This window comes from Hypanus sabinus, chromosome 27, assembly GCF_030144855.1.
Source record: "Hypanus sabinus isolate sHypSab1 chromosome 27, sHypSab1.hap1, whole genome shotgun sequence".
Classification (NCBI taxonomy): domain Eukaryota; kingdom Metazoa; phylum Chordata; class Chondrichthyes; order Myliobatiformes; family Dasyatidae; genus Hypanus; species Hypanus sabinus.
The window spans coordinates 46455389-46475915 of record NC_082732.1 but is presented as its reverse complement, the minus strand read 5'-3'; the positions used below and the strand labels follow the sequence as shown (position 1 = coordinate 46475915).

The window sequence follows — 20527 nt, the reverse complement described above, 5'->3', positions numbered from 1 at the left end:
ATTGTGTTGGACGTTTAAGAAATACAGCAGTCTTTGTGATAAGTCATTTAATGCAAAGTTGTAAGAATTGCAAGAAATTAGTTGTTGTGGAGCAGTCCTAAATTATTATTATATTTTTTAGCCTATCTCCTACTGGAGTATAGGCTGCTTACAGCAGCTCCCCAGAGTCCTCTGTACTGGGCCAGTCTTTCAAGTCTCACAAGCATACCCCATCTGAAATCCTTTCCCCTCCCGGGGACGATGTCCTTGGAGCTTCTATTGGTGTTTTTGTAGCTCTGGGTTTTCATGGGATGGGGTTGCTAGTCCCATGCCTGACCCTCCTCCTTTCACACCCAAACTTGGTTCCATATATGGTGGAGTTGTTATATTATTTAATTAATACTTTTGAGGCAAATCTTACTAAGATACTTCACTAAAATGTCATCAAAATAAAAATGCAGACTGGAAGGGATAGTTAAACACCAGTTATGAAATAAAGTAGGTTACATGGTCGGCACAAAATTGTGGGCTGAATGGCTTGTAATGTGCCATAGAACCATAGAACATTACAGCACAGAAACAGGCCTTTTGGCCCTTCTTGGCTGTGCGGAACCATTTTTCTGCCTAGTCCACTAACCTGCACCTGGGCCATATCCCTCCAAACCCCTCTCATCCATGTACCTGTCCAAGTTTTTCTTAAATGTCAAAAGTGAGCCCGCATTCACCACTTCATCTGGCAGTTCGTTCCACACTCCCACCACTCTCTGCGTGAAGAAGCTCCCCGTAATGTTCCTTTTAAACTTTTTACCCTTAACCCATGACCTCTGGTTTTTGTCTCCCCTGGCCTCAGTGGAAAAAGCCTGCTTACATTCATTCTACGCATACCCATCATAATTTTATACACCTCTATCAAATCACCCCTCATTCTCCTATGCTCCAGGGAATAAAGTCCTAACCGATTCAACCTTTCTCTGTAACTCAGTTTCTCAAGTCCTGGCAGCATCCTTGTAAACCTTCTCTGCACTCTTTCAACCTTATTAATATCCTTCCTGTAATTAGGTGACCAAAACTGCACACAATACCCCAAATTCGGTCTCACCGATGTCTTATACAACCTCACCATTACATTCCAACTCTTATACTCAATACTTTGATTTATAAAGGCCAATGTACCAAAAGCTCTCTTTACGACCCTATCCACCTGTGACGCCACTTTTATGGAATTTTACTGTATCTGTACTCCCAGATCCCTCTGTTCTACTGCACTCCTCAGTGTCCTACCATTTACCTTGTATGTTCTAGCTTGGTTTGACCTTCTGAAGTGCAATACCTCACACTTCTCCGCATTAAACTCCATCTGCCATTTTTCAGCCCATTCCTCCACCTGGTCCAAATCCCTCTGCAAGCTTTGAAAACCTTCCTCACTGTCCACTACACCTCCATTCTTTGTATCATCAGTAAACTTGCTGATCCAATTTGCCACATTATCATCCAGATCATTGATATAGATGACAAATAACAATGAACCCAGCACTGATCCCTGTGGCACACCACCAGTCACAGGCCTCCACTCAGAGTAGCAATCCTCCACTACCACTCTGGCTTCTTCCATTGAGCCAATGTCTAATCCAATTTACTACTTCACCATGTATACCTAGCAACTGAATCTTCCTAACTAACCTCCCATGCGGGACCTTGTCAAAGGCCTTACTACAGTAAGTTGAGGTCTGCCTAACAGGGACCATCATAGTTCAGTAAGCTTAATGATTACAAGCAAAGAAAATTTGAACATGGTTAATTTCTAGGTGTGAAGGGTAGTTTGACTGGTCATGGCATTTGTTGCATAACGGAATCACAGATGAGGATTTTAAGAACAGGTTGACTAATATGGAACGAAGCTACTATATGGAACGAAGCTACTTTATGGAAGTGGAGCTACAAGGCATAAGTGCTTGACATTTGTTACGGCAGCAAAGTTACAAGCAGACATGAATGAACGAATGGTCAGAAAATTAGTTGCAGAACCTGAAGGTAAATCTGATCATGCCAGTTTTCCTCATCCAGTGGTTGATATTAACCTCTTTTTTTCCCAGAAAGAAGGGAGATAAAATATGGTGGTATGTAGCTTGTATCATCTGTGTATATGTGGAAATTGATTCACTTTATTAGGCACTTTAGAGGTATCATGTAGATGAATAAAAAGGGTGTTAAGAATAGATTAATGTACAGCAGAGGCACGGGTATGAGCACGGAATAAAATAGTGAAGCTGATTCTATGGCTACAGCTAAGAAGTGGAATCAGGTGAGCAGTCCCCATCTGTCCAGACCATGATAAATTATTCAGTGCTATCCCATGATGGCAAAGATTCCAGATCAGAAAAGGTAAGGAGAGTTAACTCCTGTCACATGGAGACGGAGGAGACTGGAATCTGGAACAAATCTGCTAGAGGAACCCAGTGGGGCACACAACAGCTGAGGCAGAAGAGGAATTGTTGATTATGGGGTTGAAACTTTGCATCAGGGCCAAAGATGGAGAGGGAACATGGCCAGTTTGGAGGAGAGGTCTAGTGGTGAGATATGGCCCAATGAATGATGGTTGGGCTCATGAAGGTTGAACGCCAGACTGAGCCAGATAGAGGTAAGAGCCTATAAGCAATCAGATAGGTCTTTATGACCAGAGATCGTGTCCTGCTGAGGCAGTCTTATTAAAGGATCTAATCCCAAAACATCAGCTATCAATTTTCATCCATAGATGCTGCCTAATCCATTGAGTTCCTCCAGCATTTTTTGTGTTCTAGGTTTCCTGCATCTGTAGTCTCTTCTAGGTAAGGTTAATGTTGACCAAAACAGGTATTTTGGTGTGTTGTTACAGTGCATCTTGTAGTTAGTAGACACTGCTGCAATTGTTCGTCGATGGTAGAGGGATTGGATGTGGAAAGGGGTAACAAGCAAGCAAGTTGCCTTGTGCTGAATGATGTCAAGCTTCATGAGTGTTGGTAGAACTGCACTCATCCAGGTGAGTGGCAAGTATTCCATTATACTCCTGACCTGAGCTTTGTAGATGGTTGACAGGCTTTGGAATCAGGAGGTGAGTTACACACCACAGGATTCCTAGTCTTTGAGCTGCTCTGGTAGCTACAGTGTTTATATGGCTAGACCAGTGCAGTTTCCTGTCAGTGGTAACCCCCCCCTCTTCCCCTCCCTGCCCAAAAGTTGATAGAGGATTCGGTGATGGTAGTGCTGCCGAATATCAAGGGACGCTGGTTAAAACGTCTTGTTGGAGATTGTCATTGCCTGGCACTTGAATGGCTCGAATGTTACTTGGCACTTATCAGCCCAAGCGTGGATATTGTCCAGGTCCTGTTGCATTTGGGTATGAACTGTTTCAGTATCTGTGAACATTTCCACTTCTGACCTTATAATGGAAGGTAGGTCATTGATGAAGCAGCTGAAAATGGTTGGTCCTAGGGCACTTCCCTGAGGAGCCCCTGCAGTGATGTTTTGCAGAGGAGATGATTGACCTCCAATCACCACAGCCATCCTCTTGTGCCAAGTATGATTTCAACCATCGAGGGGTTTCTGCCTAATTCCCATTGACTCCATTTTAGCTAGGGCACATTGATGCCATGTTCGGTCAAATGCTGCTTTGATGTCAAGAGCTATCACTCTCACCTCGCCTCTGGTATTTAGCTCTTTGATCCATATTTGGGCCAAGGAGGTGATGAGGTCAGGAGTTGAGTGACCTTGACGGAACCCAAACTGAGCATCCATAAGCGGGTTATTGCAGAGTAGATGTTGAATGATGGCACTGTTGATGACCCCTTTGATTACTTTGCTAATAATTGAGAGTAGGCAGATAGGGTGGTAATTGGCTGGGTTGAATTTATTCTTTTTCTTGTGTACAGGACATACCTGGGCAATTTTCCACATTGCCGGGTAGATGCCGGTGTTGTAGCTGTGCTGGAACAGTTTGGCTAATGGCGCGGCAAGTTCTGGAGCACAAGAATTCAGGACTATTGTGAGATTTTGTCTGAGCCCGTAGCCTTTGCAGTATCCAGTGCTTTCAGCTGTTCCTTGATATCACATGGAGTAAATTGGATTGGCTACATACTGACATCTAGGATGCTGGGGACATCTGGAGGAAGCCTTGCTGGATCATCTACTCAGCACTTCTGAAGATTGTTGCAAATGCCTCAGCCTTATCCTTTGCACAGCTATGCTGGGCTCCTCTATCATTGATGATGGGGGATATTTGTCGAGCCTCCTCCAGTGAGTTGATTGATTGTCCAGCACCAATCATGGTGGGATGTGGCAGGACCTCAGAGCTTAGATCTGATCCGTTGGTTATGGGACCACTTAGCTCTGTCTTTTAGTTGCTGCTTATGGTGTTAGGCATGCAAGTAGTCCTGTACTGTGGCTTCACCAGGGTGACACCTCATATTGAGGTATACCTAGTGTTGTTCTCAGCATGCCCTCCTGCGCTCTTCATTGAACCGGGGTTGATCTCCTGGCCTGGTGGTAAAGTTGGAGTGGGGGATATGTTGGACCATGAGTTTACAGATTGTAGTTAAGTACAATTCTGCTGTTGCTGATGGCCCACAGCACCTCATAGATGCCCAGTCTTGGGCTGCTAGATTTGTTCAAAGTCCATCCCATTAACTTCCCAGAACATGGTGAAGGGTTTCTTCAATGTGGAGATGGGACTTAGTCTCCAGAAATACTGTGTAGTGGTCAATTCTACCAAGACTATCATGGCCAGATGCTTCTGCAGCAGGCAGATTGATGAGAATGAGGTGTGTTTTTTCCTCTTGTTGGTTCCCTCACCACCTGTTGTAGTCTCAGTCTAGTAGCTGTGTCCAGTTGGACTCGACCATCCAGGTCTCTGGTTGAACTACTGAGCCAATCTTGGTGATGGACATTGAAGTCACCCACCCAGAGTACATTCTGTGCCCTTGCCACCCTCAGTGCCTCCTCCATGGAGAAGTACTGATTCGTCAGCTGAATGGAGTACAGTACATGGTAATCAGCAGGAGGTTTCCTTGCCCATGTTTAACCTGGTGTTGTAAGACTACATAGGGTCCAAAGTCAATGTTGAGAGTTGCCAGGGCCAGGGTACTTATATACCATTGTGCCACTACCTGTGCTAGGTCTGTCCTGCTGGTGAGACAGTACATACCCAGGAATGGTGCTAGTGGAGTCCGGAATGTTAATTGTAAGGTCTGATTCTGTCAGTACAAACATGTCAGGCCATTGCTTGACTGGTCTGTGAGACAGCTCTCCCAACTTTGGCTCAAGTCCCCAGGTGTTAAGTAAGGAGGACTTTGCAGGGTTGACAGGGTTGGTTTTGCCATTGTCGTTTTCAGTGCCTAGGTCAACGCTAGGTTATCGGTCCAAGTTCATTCCTTATTATTTTCTTTTTAGCAGTTGGATACAACTGAATGGCTTACTAGGCCATTTCAGAGGGCATTTAAGAGTCAACCACATTGCTTGGGTGTGGAGTCACATAGGCCAGAGCAGGTAAAGACACCAGTATTCCTTCCCTAAAGGACATTAGTGAACCAGGTGGTTTTTTATAACAATTGATGGGGTTTCATGATCATCAAATTTTTTTATTGAATTCAAATTCACCATCCTGGGTTTCGAATTCATGTCCCCCATATATAATTGGGTCTCTGGATTACTGATACAGTGGCTATATCTCCCCATGTTTCTTGGATGAGATCCCCTGGAGCTTTTGTTGGAATTTATTTAGCATTGGGTTTTTATGGAATGGGATTTTTGCCCCATGCCCTACCTTTCTTTCACAGTCGGGCTTGGGACTGTCCATGGTGGAGTTGATCCTGACTCAGAGTACTATTTTTCAGGGTTACATAAGCATGCTTTAAGCCTCAATGTCCATTTAGTAATGAATATGCTGCATTGTGGGAGGTATCATGCTTTTTGTTGGTGTATTTGTAGGCGTCTTTCCCTTGCAGTTTGGGGTTTTGCAGTACAAGATGAAGATGTACTTTTCAGTTGTCTTGACCAAATTACATCAAGGTTGTTCATACAGTGTTCAAATTGTTTTTGAATTATTTAAGAAAATTGCAAATTATTTTTAGTCAAATGGCACCTTAGCCATGAGCAAAGTGTTCCCCATTCTCTAATGTGCACATAATTAGGAGCACTGAGATTCCTGGGAATCCCAGCAATTTTCTTGTAGTCTTTTTGATCTCTGCTGCCATTAAAATCGATGGTTGCAAGTGAGCAACCAGCTGACTCACAGCTTTCTTAAGCAGTTGATGTTGGACGTGCTCTATAACTGAGAGGTGTTGCTTATTACAGAAACCATATAGGTACCACTCAAGAGTTATTTGTTCTCAGGCTCCATTGATTCCACCAGAAGCAACCACAGGCAGCATGACAGGTTAAAAATTGTCACAAAGCCTGGCTGAATGTGTGGTGCTGGGATTAATCAACTCTGCAGTACCAGCTGGTGCTTTGCTGACAGAAGTAATTGAATGCTGCTTGAAAGGTTGGAATAGAGCATGTATGAAGAGAGGTAATCGGCAACATGCTGCTCATTATTTTCTAATTACCTGAGGGGATCCTGTAGTTCTGTTGGATAATAGCTTCAGCTAGAATTGATAGACTAGAGCCATCATTTAATTCATGCTAAATCACATCAGTGCTTTATATGGGGGATAAATGCAGATTTTTCATGTTGGAGGGACAGTATGTTTCAGGTAATTCAAAGCACTTACCTAAATCAGTGGTTTATGGTTGGCTTCATTTTCATTTTAGTTAATAAAATATAGTACATTGAAATGTGTTTATAATTAAAATTGAGTCACCCATGTGAATGTGACTTGAAATGCTTGCTGAGTTATTACGAGATTCAGTAGATGCTGGGAAATCAGAGCAGCGTGCACAAAATGCTGGAGCAACTCTGCAAGGACAGCTGGGTCAGGAGATCATCATCGGAGGGTCTCAGCCAAAAACATTGACTGTTCATTCATTTCCATGCTGAGTTCCTCCAGCATTTTGTGTGTTACTGCTGAGTTGGGTTGAAATTAGCTGCCAGTGTAATCTGTATATGTAGGAGCATCTAGTAAAACCCTTTTTCTTGGATCAGACCATTTTCTTCATACTTGCTGTTCCATTGTGAGAACTAGAATGTTTTAATCTTCAAGTGCAAATTTGGGTCCTTTTATTTTCATTAGTGTAAAAGTTCAAAGTACTTGTATGTCACCATATACAACCCTGAGATTCAATTTCTTGCATGCATACTCAATAAATACACAACTGAATAATAACCATAACAGAATAATAATCAATAACAGACTACATCAACTTGAACATTAAACCAATGCGCAAATTATGCAAATGCAAAGAGAAATAATAATAAACAATAAATATCAAGAACGCAAGTTGAGTCCTTGGAAGTGAGTTCATAGTTTGTAGGAACATTTCGGTAATGGGGCAAGTGAAGTTGAGTTGAAATTACCTCCTTTTGGTTCAAGAGCCTGATGGTTGAGGGGTAATAACTGTTCCTGAACCAGGTGGTGTGAGTACTGAAGCTCCTGTACCACCACCTGATGGCAGCGGCAAGAAGAGAGCAGATCCTGTGTGGCGGAGTTCCCTGATGATGGCTACTGCTTTCCTACGACAATGATACGTTAAAAATACTCTCAATGGTGGGGAGGGATTTACCCATGATGTACTGGGCCATACCTCCTACATTTTTTAGGATTTTTTTTTGTTCAAAAGCATTGGTGTTTCTTTTGAACATTTTACAGTAATCCTGTTCTCTCAGTTGAATGTAAAAAAAAATCATGTGCATTATTTTGAAGCTGAGGAGGGGCTGAGTGGTCCAGTTTCAGTCTGACAGCTAGCACCCAAAATTTGCTCCCTAATTATCATCACAGTGATGTTTGTAGGATCTTGCTGTTAGGTTTCATGATTTCTGCATTACAGCCATGGCCAGAATTCATTGCTACTCAACTAAGAGTAAGGCACTTTGAATCCTACGATTATGAAAAATGCAGTTTAAATGCCACTGTTTCAATCTTGCATTGCTATAATTGAATCCTAAATATTAAGCTTTAACTGACTATCATTGAATTCTAAGCCTGGATGTCATTTTACAACAGTGATTTATTCAAGACTGCTGCAAATAATTCCTAACATCAAATCTGCAACATTTGTTAAAATCTCTGAACTGCAATTAATATACCTATCTAATGAAATAAATTTAAAATGAGTTCTGGTATGTTCGGGCCTTAGTCATTGGCTGAAAAATGTTATCTGAAATTTCCATTGTGATAATTATAAATATTCTATCATATTAGAAAGCATAAGCTGGGTTGCTATGAGCAGCCCTTAGTGCAGACGGAGTGGATGGAAGTAACCGGGGTCCCTGCTCGAAGTGTTCGGGTGCTTCGTGGCTTTGGGGGTGTTACTGAACTGGCAGCGCCATGGTGTTACACCTGACTTTGAGTGCCTGCGAATTTATGGCCATTTACCAGCTGGGTGCAGCAGTTGCCCTGCACAGACATGGGCACAAACCCCTTGGTAAGATGCAGAACTATGCTGGAGCTTCTGGTGGAGCCATGGTCGTTGCCATTCTGCTTACGCAACCCGAAACATTAGAGCAATGTAAAGAATTTACCTACGAGGTTGCCGCTGATGTCAGGAGACATGTTTTGAGCAATAACCCCTGGCTATGACTTTATGAAGTTTCTTAGGGAGGGCATGAACTCGATACTTACAGCTGATGCACACACGAAAGCTCACGGCTGGCTCCATGTCTCCGTCACAAATGCCAAGATTCTTATTAAAAAAAACTGTATGATCTCCTCGTTTCCTACCAGGGAGGATCTCATGACGGTTCTACTTGCCAGAACCTTTGAGCCACTCTACATTGAGTTCAGGGCCATGGAGTACAAAGGAGAATCTTGGATTGATGGTGGGCTGACAAACAGGCTTCCGATCTTATCCAGTGGGAGGACCTTGACTGTATCACCTTTCAGTGGCAAGTTGGATATCTGACCCCAAGATGGAAGACCAAAAAAATGTATACATCACGATCGCAAAGCAAGATTTCATTTTGTCCATCGCAAATTTTGTCAGGCTCAATCATGCGTTGTTCCCACCCAACCAAGAGAGGATTTTAACATTTATCTACCACAAAGGGTTCAATGATGCTGAGGGAAGTGTTAGTAGGGAAGTGGTGTTAGATAAATTGAAGGGATAAAAGGCAGATAATTCCCCAGGGCCAGATGGTCTGCATCCCAGAGTGCGTAAGGAAGTAGCTCAAGAAATAGTGGATGCATTAGTGGTAATTTTTCAAAACTCCTTAGATTCTGGATTAGTTCCTGAGGATTGGACGGTGGCTAATGTAACCCCACTTTTTAAAAAAGGAGGGAAAGCGAAACCAGGGAATTATAGACCGGTTAGTCTGACATCGGTGGTGGGGAAAATGCTAGAGTCGGTTATCAAAAGATATGATAACAGCACTTTGGAAAAGAGGTGAAATCATCAGACAAAGTCAGCATGGGTTTGTGAAAGGAAAATCATGTCTGACGAATCTTATAGAATTTTTTGAAGATGTAACTAGTAGAGTAGATAGGGGAGAGCCAGTGGATGTGGTATATTTAGATTTTCAAAAGGCTTTTGACAAGGTCCCACACAGGAGATTAGTGTGCAAACTTAAAGCACACGGTATTGGAGGTATGGTATTAATGTGGATAGAGAATTGGTTGGAAGACAGGAAGCAAAGAGTGGGAGTAAACGGGACCTTTTCAGAATGGCAGGCAGTGACTAGTGGGGTACTGCAAGGCTCAGTACTGGGACCCCAGTTGTTTACAATATATATTAATGATTTAGACGAGGGAATTAAATGCAGCATCTCCAAGTTGGTGGATGACACAAAGCTGGGCGGCGGTGTTAGCTGTGAGGAGGATGCTAAGAGGATGCAGGGTGACTTGGATAGGTTAGGTGATTGGGCAAATTCATGGCAGATGCAATTTAATGTGGATAAATGTGAGGTTATCCACTTTGGTTGCAAGAACAAGAAAACAGATTATTATCTGAAAGGTAGCCAATTAGGAAAAGGGGAGATGCAACGAGAACTGGGTGTCATTGTACACCAGTCATTGAAGGTGGGCATGCAGGTACAGCAGGCGGTGAAAAAGGCAAATGGTACGTTGGCATTCATAGCAAAAGGATTTTAGTACAGGAGCAGAGAGGTTCTACTGCAGTTGTACAAGGCCTTGGTGAGACCGCACCTAGAATATTGTGTGCAGTTTTGGTCCCCTAATCTGAGGAAAGACATTCTTGGAAGAGGGAGTACAGAGAAGGTTCACCAGATTGATTCCTGGGCTGGCAGGACTTTCATATGAAGAAAGACTGGATCGACTAGGCTTATACTCACTGGAATTTAGAAGATTGAGGGGGGATCTTATTGAAACATATAAAATTCTAAAGGGATTGGACAGGCTAGATGCAGGAAGATTGTTTCCGATGTTGGGGAAGTTCAGAATGAGGGGTCACAGTTTAAGGATAAAGGGAAAGCCTTTTAGGACCGAGATGAGGAAAAACTTCTTCACACAGAGTGGTGAATCTGTGGAATTCTCTGCCACAGGAAACAGTTGAGGCCGGTTCATTGGCTATATTTAAGAGGAAGTTAGATGTGGCCCTTGTGGCTAAAGGGATCAGGGGGTATGGAGAGAAAGCAGGTACAGGGTTCTGAGTTGGATGATCAGCCATGATTATACTGAATGGCGGTGCAGGCTTGTAGGGCCGAATGGCCTACTCCTGCACCTATTTTCTATGTTTCTATGCTGTGAGGTTTCTGCGGAATAAAAACTACTTTGCAGTAATTCATTGAATCTTGCAAATCTTTTTTTATTTGGCATGGTGTGCATTGACACAAGCTGTGAAAAAATGGATTTAAACTCTTGATTTTATTAGGGGGTTATGAAGGATCTCAACTTGAAACGCCAACTGTCCATTTCCCTCCACAGGTACTGACTGAGTTCCCTAACAGCTCATTTTAGACCAGGCATGGGCAAACTACGGCCCGCGGGCCATATGAGGCCCGTTAAGCTTTTTAATCCAGCCCGCAGACTTGATGAAATTATATTAATAAACCTTGTTAACGTTTTTTCCCCGCAATTCTGGCGTTTTCCCAATAGATGACGCACTCTATATACATTGACCTTTGTTGAGGTGCAGCGTATTACTCCACATTTGCGCTTTACTCTTTGTTCGGCTCGACCTATTTGTGTGAACAGGCGTTCAGCGTCATGAACATCAACAAAGCCAGCCACAGATCCAAGTTAACTGACCAACGCCTCAGATCCATCCTGAGAATTGCCACAACAAAACTAAATCCAGACTTTGATGCGCTGGCTAAAAAGGGAGACCAACAACACTGTTCCCACTGAAATTAAAAATAAGTTTCTTCCTTGTGTTATGTAAAAAATGCATTTGAAAATATTTTTTTCAATAAGCCTTACATGTTACATATCATTTCTGTTAAGTGATGGACATGAGTAGTGCGCAGGTGCACGTACGTTCTCAAAATAAAAAATGCGCTCCAGATCAAATAATGCGCTCCGCATACTGGTGCGCTGTCACTGTTCTGTCCTTGTGCTGGTCGTTGAGTTTTGGCACAGGGGACAATTGAATAAGAAGGAGCAGGACAAGTAGACCTGCATCTCCTACCGTTTTTGAAATAAAGACAGTCAGGAGGAGAGTGATGATGATAATATCTTGAAGGATAACAGAATTTTCAGTGCTTTAAAATAATAACTGTTACTATTAAAAAAAGCTGTATTTTATTCATTTAATTTTCAGTGTTTTAAAAGTCATTTCAATAAATAGCTAAATACCATGGGACTTCAAAGACAGATATTTTGTTGTAATGCATTTGTTCATTTTCAATTGAAATTAAAGCACATGTTTTCTACATATCCCATGATATTTTATTTTCTCTTATGAGGTGTATTACCAAAACACTCCGTCCATCTGCTCCTGGTCCGGCCCCCCTGTCAAATTTAAGAACCCTTTGTGGCCCACAAGTCAAAAAGTTTGCCCACCCCTGTTTTAGACCATAAGATACAGGAGCAGAATCAGGTCATTTGGCCCATCAAGTTTTGTGATCTTGGTTTTAAAGCAAACATTTAAGCAAGGGTCACTGTTGAGCAAATCCACTAAAGATTTAGAGTCATAGAGCTGCACCACACAGAAACAGCTAAGATTAGCTTTATTTGTCACATATACATTGAGACATACAGCAAAATATGTCATTTGTGCCAGCAACTAACACAGTCTGAGGATGTGCTGGAGCTAGCTGGCAAATGTCACAATGTTTACGATGCCAACGTGGCATATCTACAACCAACCTTAACTCATACATTTTTGAAATGTGGAAGGAAACTGGAGCATCTCACACAAGCAACATGTTCACAGGCAGAACTTCTTATAGACAGTGGACAGAATTGGACCCCGATAGCTGGCATTGTAAAGTGTTATGCTAGCTGCTACAGCACTAGCACCCTTCAGTTGAATCAAGGTGCCCATCTAAACTAGCCCTACTTGCATGTGCTTGTCACATCACTCTAGATCAGGGTTCCCAATCTGAGGTCTTCAGACCCCTCAGTTAATAGTATGGGTCCAAGGCATAAAAAGGTTGGGAACCTCTTCTCTTAACCCTTCCTAGCCTTGTAGCTGTCCAGCTGCCTTTTACATATGAACTGCCTCCAATGAACTATGTCTATACTTCTCACTGCCAATTCCAGACATCCTCTCATCTCCCTTCTTCCATTGAGCAGAAGATACAAAAGTCTGAAATCACGTACCACCAGGCTCAAGGACAGCTTCTTTCCTCTTATACATTAAGACGGATTCAAACTCGTTATGATCTTGCACCATATCATTGACCTGCACTTCACTTCCTCTTGTAGCTTTTACACTTTATTCTGAATTGTTATTGTTTTACCTTATTCCAGCTCAATGCACTGTGTAACGATCCAATCTGTATGAACAGTATGCAAGACAAGCTTTTCATTGTATCTCGGTACATGTGTCAGTAATAAACCAATGCCAATATGAATTTTTTTTAAAAAGCATAAACTGGATTAATGCAAGCTGATGTTTTTAATCCCATTGTGCTCGTTCTTAATCTCCGAGTCAAAGTTTAGCATGTGGTTATAGTTATATTGCTGAAACTAGGGTGTGTCGGGAGGGGGTATGGTTGTGTTAAAAGGAGTAACTGGTAGGCTGACTGTATATGCTGTGGAGTGACCTTGTATTTGTAAAGTTGTGAAGGGCATAGTGTAGGTTCAATGTCTTAACTGGAGAATATAGATTTTAAGTGAGAGGGGAAAGATTCAAAGAGGACTAGAGAGGCAACTTTTTCACGCAGGTTAATAGGTATATGTGCTGAGCTGTAGAGGCAGGTCCAATAACAATGCATGGTTAGAAAAGGTTCAGGGATATCAACCCAACATAAGCAGATGGGACTACCTCACATAGACTTCATGGATGAATTGGCTGAAGGGCCTGTTTGCATGTTATAAAACCTTGATCTATATTTTACTTATTCAAAATTTTCTTAGCTTAAGTCATTATACTTAAAGCTTTAACATATTCTTGAGTGTGTGTGTGTGTGTGTGTGTATGTATGTGTGTATATATATATACACCTTTTCTGCAGGTTCTGTAAAGTTCAAAGAGAGCAATGAAAGTTGTTGCAATAAGACACTTATCACTTTATGGACATACAATCAATCTGTATAAAAGCTATCTGATATATTTATACTTATTGTTTTTATTACTGTTATTATTAGTGTTCTTTGTGCTGCTTTGGATCTGGAATAACTGTCATTTTGTTCTCCTTTACACTTCTGTACTGGAAATGACATTAATTTTGAATCTTGAATTTCCTGAAATATCTCAAAGCAGAGATAGTTGCTACCTTCTACAGTGTCTGCTCGTTCATTGGCATCGGTGTATAAGGTTACGGAGACCTTGATTTGTAGCTATTCCCAAGTTCCTTGACACTTGTAATCTTCAGTCTGCTGCTCCAAAGTACACAATATCCCATGGCATAATTTGAGAATTAGGGCGTCTTGTTTTATTTCCCCACACAATATGATTAGAACTGTGTGCCTTTTGTAAATCAGATGCCAAGTACACAGTTTGAAGTACTTTAATTAGCTTAACTCTATGTGAGGTATTGACCCTAAAAGTTCTTACAAATACTGGATTGTTCTTCGATATAAGTGAGACAAATTCAGTGTGATTGCATTGTTTTTATATATGCATGAAAGTTGGACATCACTGGAAATTACTGCTAGTCCTAATTTTCCCATGAATTGTAAGGCAATTGAAGTGATCACAGGGTTTAATTAGACATCTTGGTCTGTAATGCAAACTAGGCAGATTTTCACTATAGGCGTGTTATTGAGATGAGCTATTTACTCCAATGTATGTAACTTGAATTTAAATTCATGTTGAGAAGTGAACTTGTGCCCAGACCTCTGGTTTGAAATGTGCTTATATAGCATAAAAATAAAAGTACAAATACAAGTTATAATGTGCTTATATAGCATAAAAATAAAAGTACAAATATTAGTTAACTCAGCACCTCTGGAGAAAGAAATGTACAAAATTCAGTATTTTCCCTATGGCAGAGGTGTTATAAGACCAGAAGGCATGGGATTGTGGTGAGCAATGAGGTTTAGATGAAATCTTGAGTATTTTTTTCTCTCCAGAGTGTGGTTCCATTCTGGAACACAGTTTATAACAAGGTGGAGGCAGAATCTTGAATAACATACAAGACACTTCTGAATGAGCACATGAATCACTAAGCTATAGAGGGGAAAATACAGTTAAGGAGTGGTGCATGAAAGGTCACTTGAGGCATGGTGGGCCAGAGGACCTGTTTCTCAGCTAAATTTTCAGCATTTTTCTCTTCTCATATTTCCAGCATCTTCACTTTTTCCTTGAAGTCACAAAATACTCTGCAGCCACTGTATTTTTGAAATCATCCTTCTTATGTAGCAAACAGTAGCAAGTTCCCATAGCCAGTGGCGTGATGATGACCAGGGATCTTCCTTGGTTGCAGTGGATGACCATGACTTCTTGTCATGCCCTTCGCTCTGCAAGAAGCATTACAGCACTGAGAGTGTAAATCAGGGGTTCCCAACCTGGGTTCTTTTGGACCCCTCGGTTAATGGTAGGGATCGGTGGCATTAAAAAAAAGTTAGGAGCCCCTAGTGTGGAGTATAAATAAGTGAGGGAGGGGTGAGGCAAGTGATAGCTGGATCTAGATGAAGAGGGAATAGACCCAGGTGGGAAAGAATGGTCAGAAGTCAGAGGGTAGTGGTAAGTAAGGAAAGAGGAAAAAGTCTGGGGGGTTTGGGAGCAGAAGTAGACAAGAAGGGTGAAAGTTGAAAAGAAGAAACAAGCAGATACAGGTGTTCAATCTGATAAGGAAGGAAGGTGATAAATAGAACCAATTGAGCAGAGGGCCAGGAGAAGGTTATTAATGTGGGGGATAGAAAGATGGAACTGACCTGGCGAGGGGAAATGAAACTGCGTGACAGAGTGGGAAAGCAGAAAAGTGGGAAAGAGAGCACAGGGCGTGTGGTTACCTGAAGTAGGAAAATTCAATGTTTGTATCACTGAGTTGTTTACTGTCTCTTCCCTCTTACTCACAGTAACATCTCAGTTTGCAATGTCTGTAGCAGCTCCCAACTCTTATCTGCTAGTTTGCACTTAACCAATGTGATTCAATCCAAATTATTTTTAAATTATTGATGGTGGCATACTGTGCTTCACTGATGGGTAGCACAAAGATCCTGCTGTTATTTTAAACATAGCTGATAATGACTTGTCCAAGATTACCGTAATAAAAGAAAACTGAAAACATTGCATCTCTTGAAAACATTTATGTAGTATAGAACTGGAAAGAATGATAGATTGTTTACACAATGTGATCTTTCTGTTCTATCAATAGAAAATTGGCTAGTTTGTTGCCTGTTGTAAAAGAACAGAGCTTTAAATTGTTCTTGTCTGTGCATTTCTTGTTTTCAGTCCCTCAGCATGTGTCAATACATATCTTAGTAAATCAGCTGTCCACTTGGGGAAATGCAATGTTAGCAGCTCAGAATGATTGCAGTAGGCCCTTGTTTTCTAACTGACAGAACATGGTCATGAATTGGTCATTGTCTTGCACCTTGTAGGATCTTTTGTGCAGATTGGGATAGATGAGTAAAGTGACTGCTTTTGGAAAGATCATTGGTTCTAAATGCTTGGAATTCCACAATGGTTAAGAAAAGTAAGTCCATTTTATCTCGAAGGAAATTCAGATTAAAAACTGATCAGTAAAATGGTTGTTGAAATGCTGGAAAGTTTGCATGCAAGAAGCTGGAGGTCCATGAGCCAGTCCTCATCAGGGTTGAGAGGGTCAATAACTTTAAATTCCTTGGTGTTAACAGAACAGAGGATCTGTTATGGTACTAGCATGTAACTGGCATTACAAAGAAGGCATGGCAGCACTCTACTTTCTTAGAAGTTTGCTGAGAGTTGCATGTCACCAAAAACTTCATCAAACTCTTCTGTAGATGCTTCAAGGAGCACATCCTAACTGGTTGCACCCTGGCCTGGTATGGAAGCATCAATGTTCAGGAATGGAAAAGACTACAGAATTTTGTAGATACAGCCCAGTTTAGCGCAGGCATAGCACTCCCCACCATTGAGTACATCTACATGGAGAGCTGCCACAAGAAAGTAGCATCCATCATCAAAGATCCCTGCCATTCAGGCTAAGCTGTCTCCTCACTACGATTGGACAGGAGGCCCATACCACCAGGTTCAGGAACGGTTTTTACTTTACAGCAATCAGGCTCCTGAACCAGTGTGGATAGCTTCATTCACCTCAACTCTGACCTGAATCTGTGACCCACATACTGACTTTCAGGGACTTGATACAACTCAGGTGTTAATCTTATTTGCATTTTGGTTGTTTGTCAGTCATTGCTTATGCATAATTTTTTTGTAAATTCCATTGTATTTCCTTTTTTTCTGTACCTGAAAGAAAATTAACTTCAAGCTGGTTTATGGTAGCATGCAAATACTTTGGAAAATTTACTTTAACTTTGTGGCCTTGGTGTTACTGCCCCATCACCCGATCTATATTAGAGCAGTGGTGATATATCACTGAGGAAATTAAAGCAATATTGCATCTGAGTAAATTGGTGTGATTACAATGAGAGGTCATTTACTCCAATGAACAGTAAATGGTACTGACAGCCCTATGGATTAGATCTTGTTCTGATAGCTTTAACCCAGGCATGTTTTTTCATAAAAAGATTAAAGGATTTGGTGTCATTGTCCTAACCACAAGCTCAGTTTGGACTAGTCCAATGAATGTGCACGTTGGGAGCCAGTTTGTGGGTAAGGCGAAGTGCTCCTCAGTTGCAGTTTACTTCAAAATAAAGCTGGCATCTGGGTGAGTAGCACAGTGACAGTTTAGTTAACCATGCTGTTGTAAATTTAATTGATAGAAGCATATATTTGCATAACAATTATTTTACCTGTAGGGAAAGCTGACGCAAGTTTAGAAAATTAGTTGGTCAAAGTTACTTCAGTTTGATTGTTAAGATTGTTCAGGAGTGTGAAATATAGGTGCCTTCGAGCAAAAGTCCATTTTCAGATGGAAATGTCCATTCTATTTTGTACATCAAATCTGAGTCAATGTCTCTATTATTGATATGAGAAACAAGCAAGTGCAGATGCTGGAATCTAGAGTAATAAACAGTCTGCAGGAGGAATGCAACATGTCCAGCAGTAGGAAAGGAACTGTCAACATTTCGAGTTGAATCCCTGTATCAGTACTGAAAATTCCCTTTGTCATTTAGATGTTTGAACTGCTGAGTTCCTCCGGCAGATTGTTTCATGGTAGATTTCTTTCTCGTGCTTGCCAAACAGGCTTTCTGTAATTCTACATTGATTAGATTTTTTGCACAATTTTTGCTAGTTTCTTAGCACAAAGCATTTAGTTCTATTGCTTCCACAGTAGAGCCTTCTCTTTGATGTATCTGCTGTATTTCAGTTGGCTTAACATAAAGATAATAGCATAAATAGAAACTGTCTTCTGGCAGTATCTGGATTTGGGTCATGGATTGCCAGGAGTTTGTATAATTAACAGGTTTTTGTTAAACCGATTTGGCTAAGCAGTGAAATCAACAACCCTTAACCTTGAGTGAATGATACTATTGCAAAGACTCTGCAATTCGCAGGTATTGAATAGCCTAGACCGAAAATGATGAAGCAGTAGGCCAAGCTGGCATTTAGAACCTCAGGAAAATAGTGAGTATGTAACTTGATTTTTGAGGGGGGTTGGCAGGAGTCCTGATATGATGGTGGTTGGGGATTTCATTCTTCTTGTCTTGGCTGCTGCACGTTTAAAATAAAGTGATTTTATAAAATATGGAGAGAAGTTATGTGGTCCATTATCCTATCTATAAAATTGTTCAATATACTTGGTGCGGTTTCAGTGAATACCTTTTAAGTCTGCAAAGTATGGAATAAAGTTGTCAGCACATTTTGAAAGTTTGATCAGAGTTTACTGCTCAGAATGACTAAAATGTAATTTACTAAACATTTGTCGCTTCATGTTTATAGTTCAATTCCTTCATCTTTACCTTTGTAAAAGGAAAAATGAGAAAAATGCCATTCACTCAGTGAATAAACCAGATTATATGAAATTGTTTAGATGTCTATTTTACCCAATCAGTGATCACCTTCAAGAGATGACCTCTTTTTGTTTGTTTTCAAGATATTGGAGTGTTGCAGTGGAGGCAAGCGTAGTCCAGGAAAATGAGTGAGCTGGAGCAATTACGTCAGGAGGCTGAGCAACTGAAGAATCAGATCCGAGTGAGTATTACATCACTGCCATGTGAACTATTACAACAATGTCACAATTTAACTTGAACGGGAGTGAGTAGATGTGTGAGTGCTTTAGACTATATGGGGTTTGTCTGTACAACTGCACATAGTCAAATTCTGAGTAGTATGTGGTTAGCATTGATGATTTGGTGAGGCAGAAGAGATGCTTCTGGCCAGCTTGTGATGTTGAATTATGAAGAGCCAGTGGGGAGTATTTCTTGTGGCTGATCAGAGCTATTTTCCCCCTCTGCCCTGATCACTTAGTGTTGTGTGTATGATAGTGCAGAGTAGGTAATTTACTAGACAGCCTGAACTTGTCATTTTTATTACACATCAATTATAAGATCTTTTTTCTACAGAAAAAAACAACTTCAGTAACTAGATTGTCATAAAATAGAGAACTGCGTCATTGCTCATTCTGACTGGAATGTGACCCATTGCTTCAGTTGCTTTTTGCAATGGCTTAGTAGGACACTTGGGTCAAGGGCAACAAATGTTGAATGTGCTAATGCCTCTTGTATCCTGAGATTGAATTAAAAAGAAAACTTCTGACAAGCAGTTCAGATCCCTTCAAGAGCCTTGATCTCCAAGGTGTGGAAAATGGGATTCACCCAGTCCTTCATTAGGAGGCATCAGTGCAGCCAGACAAATGACAGCTTCCATTTATGAACTCCCTGACTTCACTGATGTGCAGTGCTCCTATCCACTATGATATTCCTTAATATTTTGTGAGCACTTAAACTTTAAGGGAGTAGTTAAAATGTACAAGTATGCTTTTTATTTTCTCATGGGACAATTGGAGGCTGTTAATGAAGGGATAAAAGGGTTTGGGTCGGCAAAAGTATCAAAACAGGTTGCTCCCTTACAGCTAGAGCTGCTTGTAAGCAGTGTAATAGAACAGGTGTGGTTACTGCTTATGTTTATCTAAGCTGTCTTGACACACATTCACAGTTGAGCCCTAGATCGCTCTATCTCACATGGCCTCACCATTCGTCATTTTAATCACCAGATCAGCTTGGATCGTGTCCTTGTTTTGCTCTTCATCCACGGCTACCATCCCTAGGGACGTCACGGTAGTGTTAAAGTTAACTATTTCAGCTTGGGTCATTGGAGTTCAATTCCAGCATCCTCTCTAAGCAAGTTGATTCCTTCACATGGGTACTCCAGTTTCCACCCATAGTCCAAATATATACCATTAGAATCAGAATCGGGTTTATTATCACTAGCATGTGTCGTGAAATTTGTTAACTTAGCAGCAGCAGGTCAATGTAATACATAATGTAGAAGAAACAAAATAAAATAATAATGAATAAATAAGTCAATTACAGTATATCTATATTGAATAGATTAAAAATAGTGCAAAAACCAGAAATAATATTTTTTAAAAACGAGGTAGTGTCCAAGGGTTCAATGCCCATATGCTAATTGCATGGCAGAGGGAAAAATGCTGTCCCTGAATCACCGTGTGTGCGCCTTCAGGGATCTGTTACCTCCTACCTGATGGTAACAGAAAAGGGCATGCCCTGGGTGCTGGAGGACCTTAATAGTGGGCGCTGCCTTTCAGAGACACCACTCCTTGAAGATGCCCTGGGTACTTTATAGGCTAG

At 41.2% G+C, this 20527-nt stretch overlaps 1 protein-coding gene and 1 pseudogene across 2 annotated transcripts in view; both read left to right on the top strand.

Annotated features, from left to right (window-relative positions):
* LOC132382298 (guanine nucleotide-binding protein G(I)/G(S)/G(T) subunit beta-1) overlaps positions 1-20527 on the top strand; it is a 105545-nt gene that overhangs the window by 41320 nt on the left and 43698 nt on the right. For both annotated transcript variants that reach the window (XM_059952427.1, XM_059952428.1), the window contains exon 2: positions 18811-18908. In XM_059952427.1, the coding sequence (XP_059808410.1) occupies positions 18852-18908 (57 nt within the window). In that variant the 5' untranslated portion in view covers positions 18811-18851. The remainder of the gene's footprint in view (positions 1-18810; positions 18909-20527) is intronic.
* Positions 8317-9162, top strand: LOC132381956 (patatin-like phospholipase domain-containing protein 4; annotated as a pseudogene).